This window comes from Frieseomelitta varia, unplaced genomic scaffold (assembly GCF_011392965.1).
Source record: "Frieseomelitta varia isolate USP_RPSP 00005682 unplaced genomic scaffold, Fvar_1.2 scaffold_220, whole genome shotgun sequence".
Lineage (NCBI taxonomy): Eukaryota > Metazoa > Arthropoda > Insecta > Hymenoptera > Apidae > Frieseomelitta > Frieseomelitta varia.
In genome coordinates, this window is record NW_025109947.1 from 50,170 (window position 1) to 62,254 (window position 12,085).

Sequence of the window (12,085 nt, forward strand, 5' to 3'; positions counted from 1 at the left end):
AGAAAATATCTATTACTAAAATTATTACTATCTCTTTTTATTATTAAAATTATGTCGCGAACATGATTCAAACGTGATAAATTGCATGCACGCGCTAATAGATTTACGCAATAGATGTTTTTAAACGCAATTCCACCAACACGAACACGAGCTTTCAATTGTTTCGCACATCTCTGCGCGTTCTGCCGTTAAAATTTTCCGCGCGAACATCCGCAGCCAGCTCTCGCTGAAAAACAAACTCACGTCGAAGCGAAGATTTACAATCGATTTACGGCGTGGACGGGAGTCTACCACCTCCCCCCTCTCCAAAAAAAAGAAAAAAAAAGAAAAATAAAAATATCAGCGCGAAGAAAGGGACTGGCCTGTAGACCAAACGAGCGAACAAGCGCGGCGCGCGAAGCGTTTTATTAGCAGCGTGGTTGGGGGCGGAGGGTGCGAGGCGGGAAATATGCAAAAATGGTGGAACGATGGGATTTACGCGGCAATTAAACTGTCGCGTGTCGGGTACGCGCGGTCAACGATTCGGCGGGAGCGGCGCCGCTTTTTCCACAATCAGCCCCGGCAGATTTATGCGAATTTTCGGATGCGTTGAACGGTTTTCCGTTTCGTTTTGTTTCGCAGGTGCAGCGGCGGCGGTGAGGTCCGCGGGTGGCCACGGTTTCGACGCGCATTTGCGCGGTCCAAGCTTCGTGATGGAGCCGCCGTCGAGGGTGGAATTTTCGAATTCGAGCGGCGCCTGGCTGGACTGCACCGCGACAGGAAGCCCTCCGCCCAACATCGATTGGTCGACCGCGGACGGACATCCGGTGAACGACGTACCGGGGGTGCGGAGGGTGCTGAGGAACGGCACGTTGGTCCTTTTACCATTTCCGGCGGCCGCGTTCCGGCAGGATGTGCACAGCGCGGCCTATAGATGCGTGGCCAGCAATTCCGTCGGCAGGGTGCTCAGCCGCGACGTCCAAGTCAGGGCAGGTAAGACAATTACTGGCAATCATGCAGCGAGAGGGGCAATTCGATCTGTTGCGGTTCTCTTCCGCAAAGTCGCCGATCAGAGAGATTAGAACCGATCAGGGAGATTAGATTTCTCCGACAATAGTTTTAGCCGACGACAGTATTAACCGACAATGATACTGACATTATTATGATATTTGTTCATCACTTTTCTAATGATAACGCAAAGTTTAGGTTAGATTTAGTTATATTTTATCTCTTTTTTAGTTCATTTTCTGGATATGGTCGAGATTACGATTTTTAATTAATTATTTTCACTAGCAGTAAGAATGGTTATAACTCTATTCGATATACTAGAAGCAACAAAGACCATAGTCGAACACAAACTGAGGCAATACGTCTGTGGCGATACGTAATTGTCTAATGCTGCTGTCGGTCAATGTCATTGTCGATGAAAACTATTGTCGGGCAAAGTCGCTGTCGGACAAATCTGCAGTCGATGAAATATTGTCGGTGAGAACAGTGTCGGAGAAATCTGTGTCGATGATTTCAATGAGACTTATTAGAACTGTAGAACTGTATTCCAGGTTTATTGCACTCTGATACTCTATTTATATATTTTTGTATTACGTGTTGTCGCAAAGTAAAGAGAACGCGTAGATCATTACGTCAGTATTCTTGTAATATTCATGGATGTGTGGTACATTGAATGTTATTACCGAGAAGCAAAATATCTCAGAGCTGCAAGAACGAAAATGTAAATAAACAAGTCGAATATTTACGCTCCACAGTCGTACGAGAGCTGTCGAGAGCGTAACATTCGTGTGAAATACAATCATTTAAGTGCGTGTTAAACATTTGTAAAAATCGATTGCGACAAAAAGTTGAATCCAGCTGAAATGCACACGAACGTTGAAGTTAAACGAGGAATATTATTCTGCCACAAAAATGGCCGAGACAGTTGATAAAAATCGTAAAATAATTATAAATTTACTGAAAGACTCCTTAAGATGATTATGAAAAAAGAAAAAGTTACGGACGACCGCAGTGTGTCTAGCAGCACACGTGCGTCAAATTCAAGCATGGCTGCGAGACAAATTGCAGAAGAAATTGGACTTGCGACAAATGTTTGGAACGTTCGACGTTTTTTTAAAGAATCGTGAACATGTGAAACGACGAAAATTGCAAGAGAAACGTTGATCAAAGCAAAAGTATAAGCTGTGCCGTTTGCAGTTTGCAAAGAAACGCGTTTGTTATACGAATACGAAATGGCGAGGAATTATACTTTCACCGAAAAGAGGTTCAATTTGGACGAACTTGGCAACCTCCACTGCTACTGTCACGATTTATGAAAGGAGCAACAATTTCCGAGTCGTCGACCCATGGGAGGCAGCAGTGTAATGATTTGGGGAAGTATTAATTACGGTAAGATGGAAATAAAATTTATTTATTACAGGAAAATTAAACGTAGAAAGTATATTGGAATGATTTACGAACAAACAAGTATATTTCTCAGTAAAACAATACTACGAATAAATATCGCGCGTTCTTACGCATTTTAAGTATTGAAAGTAGAGTCTAAACTCTGTGAAATATTACAATAAATGCTCCGTTATATCCAACTAATTCAATACTATTCGATAAATATTCATTTATCAAATGTGAGATACATTCAAAAGCAATTCGTTGATTATATTTTTATTTTAGTTACAGCGTAAATGTTTCTGTACGTTTACGAGAAATTTAAAAATGCGAGAACGTAGAGAATGTCGAAACAAAGTTCTATCTCGATCCTGTTTTTTTAAATTACAAACACAAACATCAACAGAGCGGACGAAATTTAATTTAGTGGAAATACATTAAGGAGAAGACGCAGCTTTTTACAAAAAACACCGGAAATAGCAAATCGCGGACAGACTTTAGAAATTAGCTCGTTAAATGTGAGCCAGTTGAATCGTAAACAAGTATAGCGTGTCAAATGTTACTTGAATTATCCTCAGTATGCGGCTAACGTCAGATTCTTGGAAGCGCAATTTTATAAAAAGATTTTTGTTTCTCCCCTTCAACTTTCCAACTTCCAACTTCTTTAGACATCTTTGACATTACTTTTCTCTCTTTTGTCCTGCTTGCTTCTTCTTGGAAAAGTCTTTCTTTCTCCTTTGCACAGCCTTTGCCGGAAGTACACATGTACCAGCTTGCGCAAGTACGAAGAGATCTTCTCTCTTTTGCTTTTTCTATACTTTCTACACTATTTCCTTCTTTTTTTTTTTAAACTTTTCTTCCTTTTTAAAACCCTACTTAAAGACGTTGACGGTCTCTTCTTACGAAACATTTTCTTCCTACCTTATATATTCTCCGAACCGAGATATTTTACTTCGCCGAGATAAAAAAATCTGCGCAAATTTTATAAAATGCGTCGATTGTAAATCTGAACAAGCAACTACAATTTACACCATAGACTAAGCAATTACAAAACACCTTCTATTGTACATTTCTATCGTAATCTATTGTCATTCTTTTTCAAAATCTTTTTCAAATACGCATCCTCAAATCCCAAATATTTTTTTTTCTAAAAAAATAAACACCGGCTAAGTTATTGGAAATACGGCGTTCAACATTAGCAGGAAAAAAAATCTAAAGAAACGGCGACAATTTATGCGGAGCGAAAGAGCAAAACGAAAGCAAACGAGCCACGAATCGTGTCCGGGGACGTTCGAAGGAATAGGAGAGGCAATTAAAAAATCATTAGGAGATGTGTCGGCGGTGTTTCTCGAAGGAAGGAAGAAGCGAAATCCAAGGGAAGACGAAGGATGTTTTAAACCCGGCCGGATGCAGATGAGACGCGGCCAGGCTTTCTCCGTGTGGAACTCGCTGTAATTACCTCTTTAAAAAAAAGAGAGAGAGAGATACACACACACACACACACACACAGAAAAAGAGAGAAAGAGAAGAAAAGAGAGAAGGAAAGGAAAAAGAGAGAAAGAGGGGGAAAAAAATGCAATCTGAATGCAAATCCGTGGCAGCTGCGAGGTCGACCCGACGCTTTCAGGATTGCCAACTACTCCCTCGCGGCTATAAAGTTCTGGCCGGGACGTGTGGCCGTTAATTAAAACTTTACTTCCTGCTTTCGGTTTAACGAAAGAAATTTCTATCCCGAACTGGCTCGACTGGTCCGAACCGGAAGTTTTCCCGGCCGGTCGTGGCGCGTCGTTCCGAAGTCGAAGGAAATCTGGAAACGGCCAGAGAGAACGCTGTGTCGATACTGTTTCACTTCCACTTTGGGTGGATAGCGTTTCTCGGGATGTGAAAAGAATTCCTCTCGGATTGAAAACCGGCGGTGGTAACGTGATGAAAAAAAGGCTTCTACGTTTTCTGCCGATGCGTGTTTTCATTGACCAATTGGACAAGTTCTCATTGCGTAATTAAGGAGAAGAAAAAGACAAGTGCGAAGGAAGAAAGACGTGCGTTTCGTTCTGGATTTACCGGTAGACTTGTTACTAAAGCTGCTTAGGCTTTCAGATGTCCGGATAGTGAGGGAAAAGTCAGGGTGGAATTTCGAGAATGGAGGTTTTTTGACGTTTATCCTCGCGAGGCAGTCATTAATGTGAGATTTGGTCTTTAAAATCGATAGCTTGTCAATTCTATGATTTTCAAATATAAAAAAACGATTCTGATATCACGCGACGGAAAATATCTTGATCACAGAAACGTTAAACACGCGGAGTCGTGAATTTTATGGTTCAATAGTAATCCAAACCCTCGAGAGTCTAACTCCAAAATCATAATGTTAGTCAAGAGTAACATTAAACGTGTAGCAATTTCCAATTTTAATTCCAAAAATCAGTTCAAAATCAAGAATTTGAAGTTCGCACATTTTAAACCAGCAACAATCACGATACAGTGATCTGAAGCATCAAAAGAGCAAAATATATCGATATCGATCATGAACACGAGAAGCCACAATTCTCAGCATCCGAGACCCGGGGAGAGAATCAAGATACGAAATCTCAGATTCGAGAAGTCAAGGTCTAAGCTCACGTACGCAGGAATCAGTGTTCGATATCAAGTTCTAACATTCGAAGCACATTCTACCACACGGTGATCAACGATCGTGATTTTACGATCACGGAGTTTGCTTCAACGAGTTTCGTGACTATCAGATTCGACTATCAAGTTCGAGAAGTTCTGAGATCTTTATTGCGAACAAAAAGTTCATAAGTCTTCCGTTCATGAAGTTTGAAATTCTATAACTTTGACAGAGAATTGATTCTGTGACTCATAAATTTCTATTTTTCGATGATATCCAACGAACAGATTTCTCGTTTTTCTATAAATTGTTTACACGCGAAACTTTATGTTCTCTTCTTTCTCTTTGGTATGAGTTAGAATGAAAAATGTTAACATCGTGTTAAAGAGATCTTGATATTTGTATCACACATTAGGCAAAATGCTACGTCTTGAACAAACGAGTGTAACGCAAAGACTGTTTGCTCAATTTGAATATGCAAATGGCCGGCAGAAAGACCAATATAAACAACAATGGTGCAATCTGTTTGACTATGGCTAGGCTATTAAGTGAACTAATCGTTCAATCTATCGTATTTCTCGCCGGAGAAATTCCACCACTGTTGCTGTACCGGATTACCATTTCCATTATCTCCAATTAAGAGCACATTTTAAAATTAACGCAAGGAACAATTCAAGAATCAAGAAACGAAGGGGAACTAACACATTAGATATTCCTTTTTTTGTCTTAATGTATTGTATTTTACTATTAATATAGAGTATTCAAAATTATCTTCAATCTTTGAAGATAATTATATAATTTAATTTTATAATTAATTTATTATTTATTTATTTATTTATAATTATAATTGATTTATAAGTTTAATTTATAATTATACAATTTATTCAAAATAATCTTCTAATCTTTGTCATTATATTATACGGATAATTTGTCAATCTATAAAGTAGACTCATTAATTACTTACACTTTTATCAATAAAATTATCACAATATAACGAGTGGACAAATTTTTCATCTATCTTACGATCACGAAATTACCTATACATTTATTTCGATTTCTTTCTGAATAGCAAAAATTACTTTTGTCAATAAAATTATCATAGCATAACGAATGGGCAAATTTTTCATCTATCTTACGATCACGAAATTACCTATACATTTATTTCGATTTCTTTCTCGAATAGCAAAAATTATGAACGATTCATAAATCACTTTACGATCCGCATCGTCGAAAGAGAATTCCAAATATAAGCAACATATTTTAAAATCGAACGTTAAAGCATAATTTAAACGAATAATTTTATTCAAAAATAAAAAAAAAAACCAATCGAAACTATTCAGTTTCCCTCGATAGAAAATTCAATCGGCTCGAACTTGCTATTTATTCACGCGAACCCGAATGTTCGCTCGTATTTCCTTCCACCGTTCCACGGAAACAACCGGGGAACAACGGATCGAGCCGGGAAAAAAGAATTCCGCTCTTCAATCGCGCGACAACCGCACACCGGGTTTTCTCTGTTGGAAATCCAGCGTATCTTTCGAATCGTTACAGCGAGATTCCAATTTCAACGATCGCGTTCGACGCCCGTCGCGTTTAAGTGTTTTCATTTCCAGAAGAATTTCCATCGGCGCGTGTTGGTTTGACGTGTGCGCTGCTCGATCAACGTGTTATTAACTTTCGTCCGAGCCGCGTGAAACATTCGAGGCGGTGACACGAAGACACCGGAGGGTGGGGAAAAAAAGAAATAAAGAAGAGAGGAGAAAGAGTTACGAGGGAATTGGAATTCTCGGAAAAATTAACCGAGATATCATTGCCACGGTACAACGTGACGGATGTTCTTGGGAACGGAATACCGAACAAGAATACGCCATAAGGGATGAAGACGGGACAAAAATTAGAGATGGGATCGAGTATCTCGCGAATAATTAACTGCATTGTAATCTGATGTTTATTTATTTTCCGTTTGTACAATTTTGCGATTGCAGTGAGACATTAGAAATTTTTCTTCTTCTACTTGTTGTTTGCAAAAGTATATTTAACCTCTTGCGCTGGAATGACGTGCCACGCACGTCGAGAATTTTTTGTCCCAAAATTGCAATAATTTTCTCAGTTTTCAATATGTTTAAGTATAACCCAGGCAAAACAAATAATAAATTTGTTAAATTACTTCTGAATAATTTCTATCCAGTGATATCATACCGACGAGTTCAAACAGAAAGCGACGAATTATTGTATACGGGTTTGGTCACTCGTTATGGTCCGCAATCAGTTGCCAGCGCAAGTGATTAACTTCTTGCGCTGGAATGACGTGCCACGCACGTCGAGAATTTTTTGCCCCAAAATTGCAACGTTTCCTCAGTTTTAAATATATTTAAGTAAAACAAAATAGGCAAAACAAATGATAAGTTTATTATTTCTTAATAATTTCTATTTAGTGATATCATGCCGAGTTCAAAAGAAAAAGGAAGCGACGAATTATTGTATACGGGTTTGGTCACTCGTTATGGTCCGCAATCAGTTGCCAGCGCAAGCGGTTAAACTTGGCCAAATGAAATAATTAATAACACTGAACGTCATCTTATTGGGGAGTATCTGAATGTAACGAGTGGTCGACGTTCAATGTGGTATTATTTTATTTTGACGAAGGATATCCATTTTTATTCTTCTACGCGCGATTTTCAAATATTGCAATAACAACATTTCAACTGAATCAAACGAATTTCAAATATTGTAACAACAGCGGCATATTTCATTGATCGGTACAAATGCCTCTGACAGATCAGACGTGTGAGAACCGAAAAGAAGCAACTCTCGTATTCATTGCATGCGTAAATAACCACGTTCGTTTAATTGCATTCGTCTGCTGCTTGCATAAATACATACAGGCACGCGTGAAACGTGGATATAATCATTGCAATATTTTCACTTGCGATTGAACTTGGCTCGAACTCGTCCCACGCGTGACAAAAAGTGAAAGAGTTGACGAAGACAGAGGGCGAGTGTGCAGCGACAAGAAACAGCGACGAGAAGAAGAAATTCAGGAACGTGTTACATACAGGAACGAAAGATAAGAAAGAAAGAAAGAAAGGGGGCGAGCGGCGTGTTCGTCGGCGTCGCGACGTCGGCGTGTCAGAGCCGGTTGCAGCGTCGCTGGCCGCCGCCCTTGGAATTTCCACGTAAATAAAATCTCCGGAAGAGTATAGTGCCTCTCGAGCGGCTGGGCGACGGTAGGAACAAAAAAGGAAAGGAGAAAAACGACCGGCAGACGTCGAGGACGAGGCGTTCGTTACGCTCGCGTCGCCTCACGCCTCGCCGCTTCCCTGACGTCGACGTCGACGTCGACGTCGAGATTCACCCGGTTGTCGACGACGAGTAACGACGTGACACCCTGTATCTAAGCCTATACGCGTGTGTACATCTACTCACGTGGCCGTGCACGGACACGCAAGTACATGGAAGGGTTACGCAAGTGAACGAGGGTAAAGGGTGGCGTGACGCGCCCTCGAATCGCGTGTAATGCGTTTTAATTACCATCCACGCGAACTATCTCTCTCTCTGACCGTTTCAGCGTGGACGTTGCACCGGATCGAATGTTTTCGAATGAATAAATATTTATACTAGCGATACGACAGTTTTAATTTAACCCCTTGGCTACTGAGCGGACTTTGAATCGGCTAAGAACGGCGAAATTTTTCGTCAGCGTGCATTTCTCGGAAAGTATATCGAAATATTATTTACTTATTCGTATCCCGAATTGTTAGTGCAAATACTAAAAATTTAACAGTAACTGTGAACTTTGTTTCAGAATATATCTAGTAAGGTACGAATACGAAACACGGGTCAACACATAATCCTACGTTTCACATTTCTTTTTACACTCGTAGTCTGTCTCCCTTGTCACGCTACATGTTTGTGTCCTTTCGTGATTAATTTATCACCACACTATTTTATTTCAAGAGTATATTAAAAGAAATAACCACGTAAAATAATCACGTTTGTGACTATAAGAAGATGTAATTGTTGAATTAGAATTCACCTATGTCCGATCCAGTATTGTTATTATATTATTGTTAATAAGCCAAGCGATAAGATAGTTTCATAGTTTCGTTGGAAATTGTAAAAATTAGAAGGAAACGTCGGTATAGATAATGCGAGTTTGCGTTATGATAATGGTTGGACCGCGTTTATGGGAATTTCGAAAATCTGCGAAACAAACGTAAAACGAGGTCTAGTAATGGTAATGCGAGCAACTTTGTGCTTATTTGTTCACAGTGGTAGCCCAGGCGTACAAAGTCGACGTGGAGGTGATCGGAGGTGCATCGAGGGGCTGCACGGCAGTGTTGCGATGCGTGGTTCCCAGCTTTGTGAAAGATCTGGTGCGCGTAGTGTCCTGGCTGCAGGAGCCATCGTTCTACATTTATCCTTCGCTGCAAGGAGGTAAGAGGCTCACGTTGTAATCGAAAGTTTCACTCTCGGTGTTAACGTTAATTCACCTCTGTCTGATCGATCGAATCGACAATTGAGCTAAATCCTTCTTTAACAACCGAGGAAGAATATGTGGGTAGAGCCAATATCCGAGTGGCTGCCACGCCGTTATTCTATACGAAAAGCGACGCGCTATCCTATAATCGATAATTTCGCCTATCTGGCAAAATGTAATATTCCGCAAAGCGAGCGGGCGACTGTGTGTGCGCGGGAGATGGCAATAAAAGCCCAAAGGGACATTCCACGGGCGCAGATGCAGCAACACAGGGCCAATAGGTGGGCGAAAGGCACGAGGCAAGAAGAATTATACGGCCGCCACGTTCGTGTGGTGGTACCGGCGTGGAAACAACCACGTAGAGGAGGATAGATGCAGAGATGGCTGAGGTTCCGGGGGTAGATTTTCACGTGGGTAGAGGTTAGCACGAAGTATTATGCTCGGGTGGTGGCATTGCTTACTGGGACTAAAATTTAATATCCGGCCACGGGCGTACAGCCGGCCGGTACAGTGAAATTTAATATCCACAATAATCTTGCATCACCTTCCCGCGTCGTTGCCGTAGGTCGTGGAGAGATCGTGGATCGAGGACATCGACCCCGTAACGGTCGAGCGGCCCGCTCATTAATAGTCGTAGAAATTAATTGGATTTAAGAACGTCGTCGGTCGGTCTTGCTTTTTTTCTTTGAACCTCTTTCCCTCTCTCTCTCTCTCTTTCTCTCTGTCTATCTCTCTCATTCTGTTACCCTCGTGCGACCGCGACGACACGGATTGAAAAAGATGATACCCGGTAATTAAAACGTAATATCACGTCGGTTCGCGCGCTATTAATTAGTAAGCTTAATTAGTAATCCTTTTAATTGGACGCGGCACGGCGTTGTTAATGCCGTTTGACGACCGATTTCGCGATCTTTTCGCGATTTACCTTACTCTCCTCGCCGATAATTATTTCCCTTCCCTTACTCGCTTCTGTTTCTGTCTCGTTTGTTCTTTGTCACTTCTATTTAGGATATCGTCGGATCCATATTTTGACAAACTGTCGTTCTGACATATAAAGCGAGTTTAACACACGTTACATGAAATTTAATAATCACTATATTCTTCGAGAACATGTTTTACGAAATAGATTTCTGTGTTTCTTATCGGACAGATTAACTTTCAGACTTATGTACATTAGAATTAGACAATTTGAATAATCTCCTTTTATTCCGAGTAATTTACAAAGTCTTACGTTCATCTTTCTTAAATAAATAAAAAACTGAATTATAATAAATTTAATATATTAAATTATAATAAATTTAATATATTAAATTATAATAAATTTAATATATTAAATTATAATAAATTTAATATATTAAATTATAATAAATTTATTATAACAAATTAATTAAAAAAGTAAATAAATAAATAGTAAATTCTTGCGAAAGTGATTACATCGCATTTTGGTCATCGGATGTTTTATTCATCAGTTTATTGGAACACCGATATCATCAACTCCATCAACAACTATTTCAAATTACATTACATTTCAAACTAAATTAATCGATTCGATTCGTCTAATTTCAACCTTCATGTTATTTTCCTGCGGTTTCTTTGAAAGAAGATCATCTTGAAATTGAACTTCTAAAATCCGCAACGACACAACGGTGGAACTGAGATTTCGTTCGTGATCGCGTTGCTCTTTCGATGCTTCGGCGAAATTTTATAATTGCACGGCGAAACAGCGGAGGGGAGGGGAAGCATATTCATCGGCGATAACAGAGTCGAAGAAAAAAAATACGGGGGCTGGCAGGTATCCAAGCAGCCATTGTCGTTCGGTTTTCGAGGGACAGCGTAACTTTTGTGCGACCGTGCAAGAAAAAAGAAAAAAAGAAAAAGCGGCCGTAAAAACACACGCCACCCTCAACAAGAAGATATTGGCGCGCCGTGAACCGTTCCTGTTATCGCGCGATACATAAAATTTCCCTGCATGTCGCTTTGTTTTTAACGAACCTCCTGATCTTTCTGCTCCGCTTTCCAACAGAAATTCCCCGCTCCCTATGGGAACTCTTCCTCCCTGTTGGAACTTCTTTCTACAATGCCGCGTGTGCTTTCAAAGTGCCATCTCTTTCAAATTTCAGTCTTCGTTAGAAACGAGACGTCGCTGTGCTACTTTTAACAGCAGCAACGACAATAACCATTCGCGATAATAGAGTAGAATGACTGAAATTTATCTTCAAATGGTGTTCATTTCGCAGTAAAAGAGAAAAATACCATCGTCTCTCCTGATAATCAGAACTTGTAGAACAGAAAAGAAGAGTGAAAAGAACTTGAATTTATTCGAAAATGAATATTCGTTTCTCTCTAGTAAGTTTACAGTGAACTGGCGATATTGAAACTAAGGAATATACAGATGTTCGGACGAAACTTATTGTTGGCGCAGCGCAGTTAAGTGAAGTTACTGAACGAAAGATTCTACTTGTAACTTATTCAAAAACACTCACGCAAGAGCAAGTAAAATAAACTCAAAGTGGACTGAAGATATTACGTAGAAGCCCGAATTAAACAAACAATTAATTGGGAAGATTGAAGACAATAAGCGATACCCGAGAAGTTGCGAAATTCCCGGCGCAGAACGTCGTAACACG

The 12,085-nt window shown here is 40.1% G+C and overlaps 1 protein-coding gene across 7 annotated transcripts in view; it reads left to right on the plus strand.

Moving 5' to 3' along the window:
* Positions 1 to 626: 626 nt before the first annotated feature.
* LOC122527461 (Down syndrome cell adhesion molecule-like protein Dscam2) overlaps positions 627 to 12,085 on the plus strand; it is a 55,495-nt gene continuing 44,036 nt past the window's right edge. For 6 of the 7 annotated variants that reach the window (XR_006306346.1, XM_043651678.1, XM_043651676.1 and 3 more), the window contains exons 1-2: positions 628 to 972; positions 9,251 to 9,415. Coding sequence is in view for 6 of the 7 variants with exons in the window: in XM_043651678.1 (XP_043507613.1) it covers positions 693 to 972; positions 9,251 to 9,415 (445 nt within the window). In the remaining variant the exon portion in view is untranslated. Of the gene's footprint in view, positions 973 to 9,250; positions 9,416 to 12,085 lie in introns of all 7 variants that reach the window. The other variant, XM_043651679.1, reaches the window with a different exon arrangement.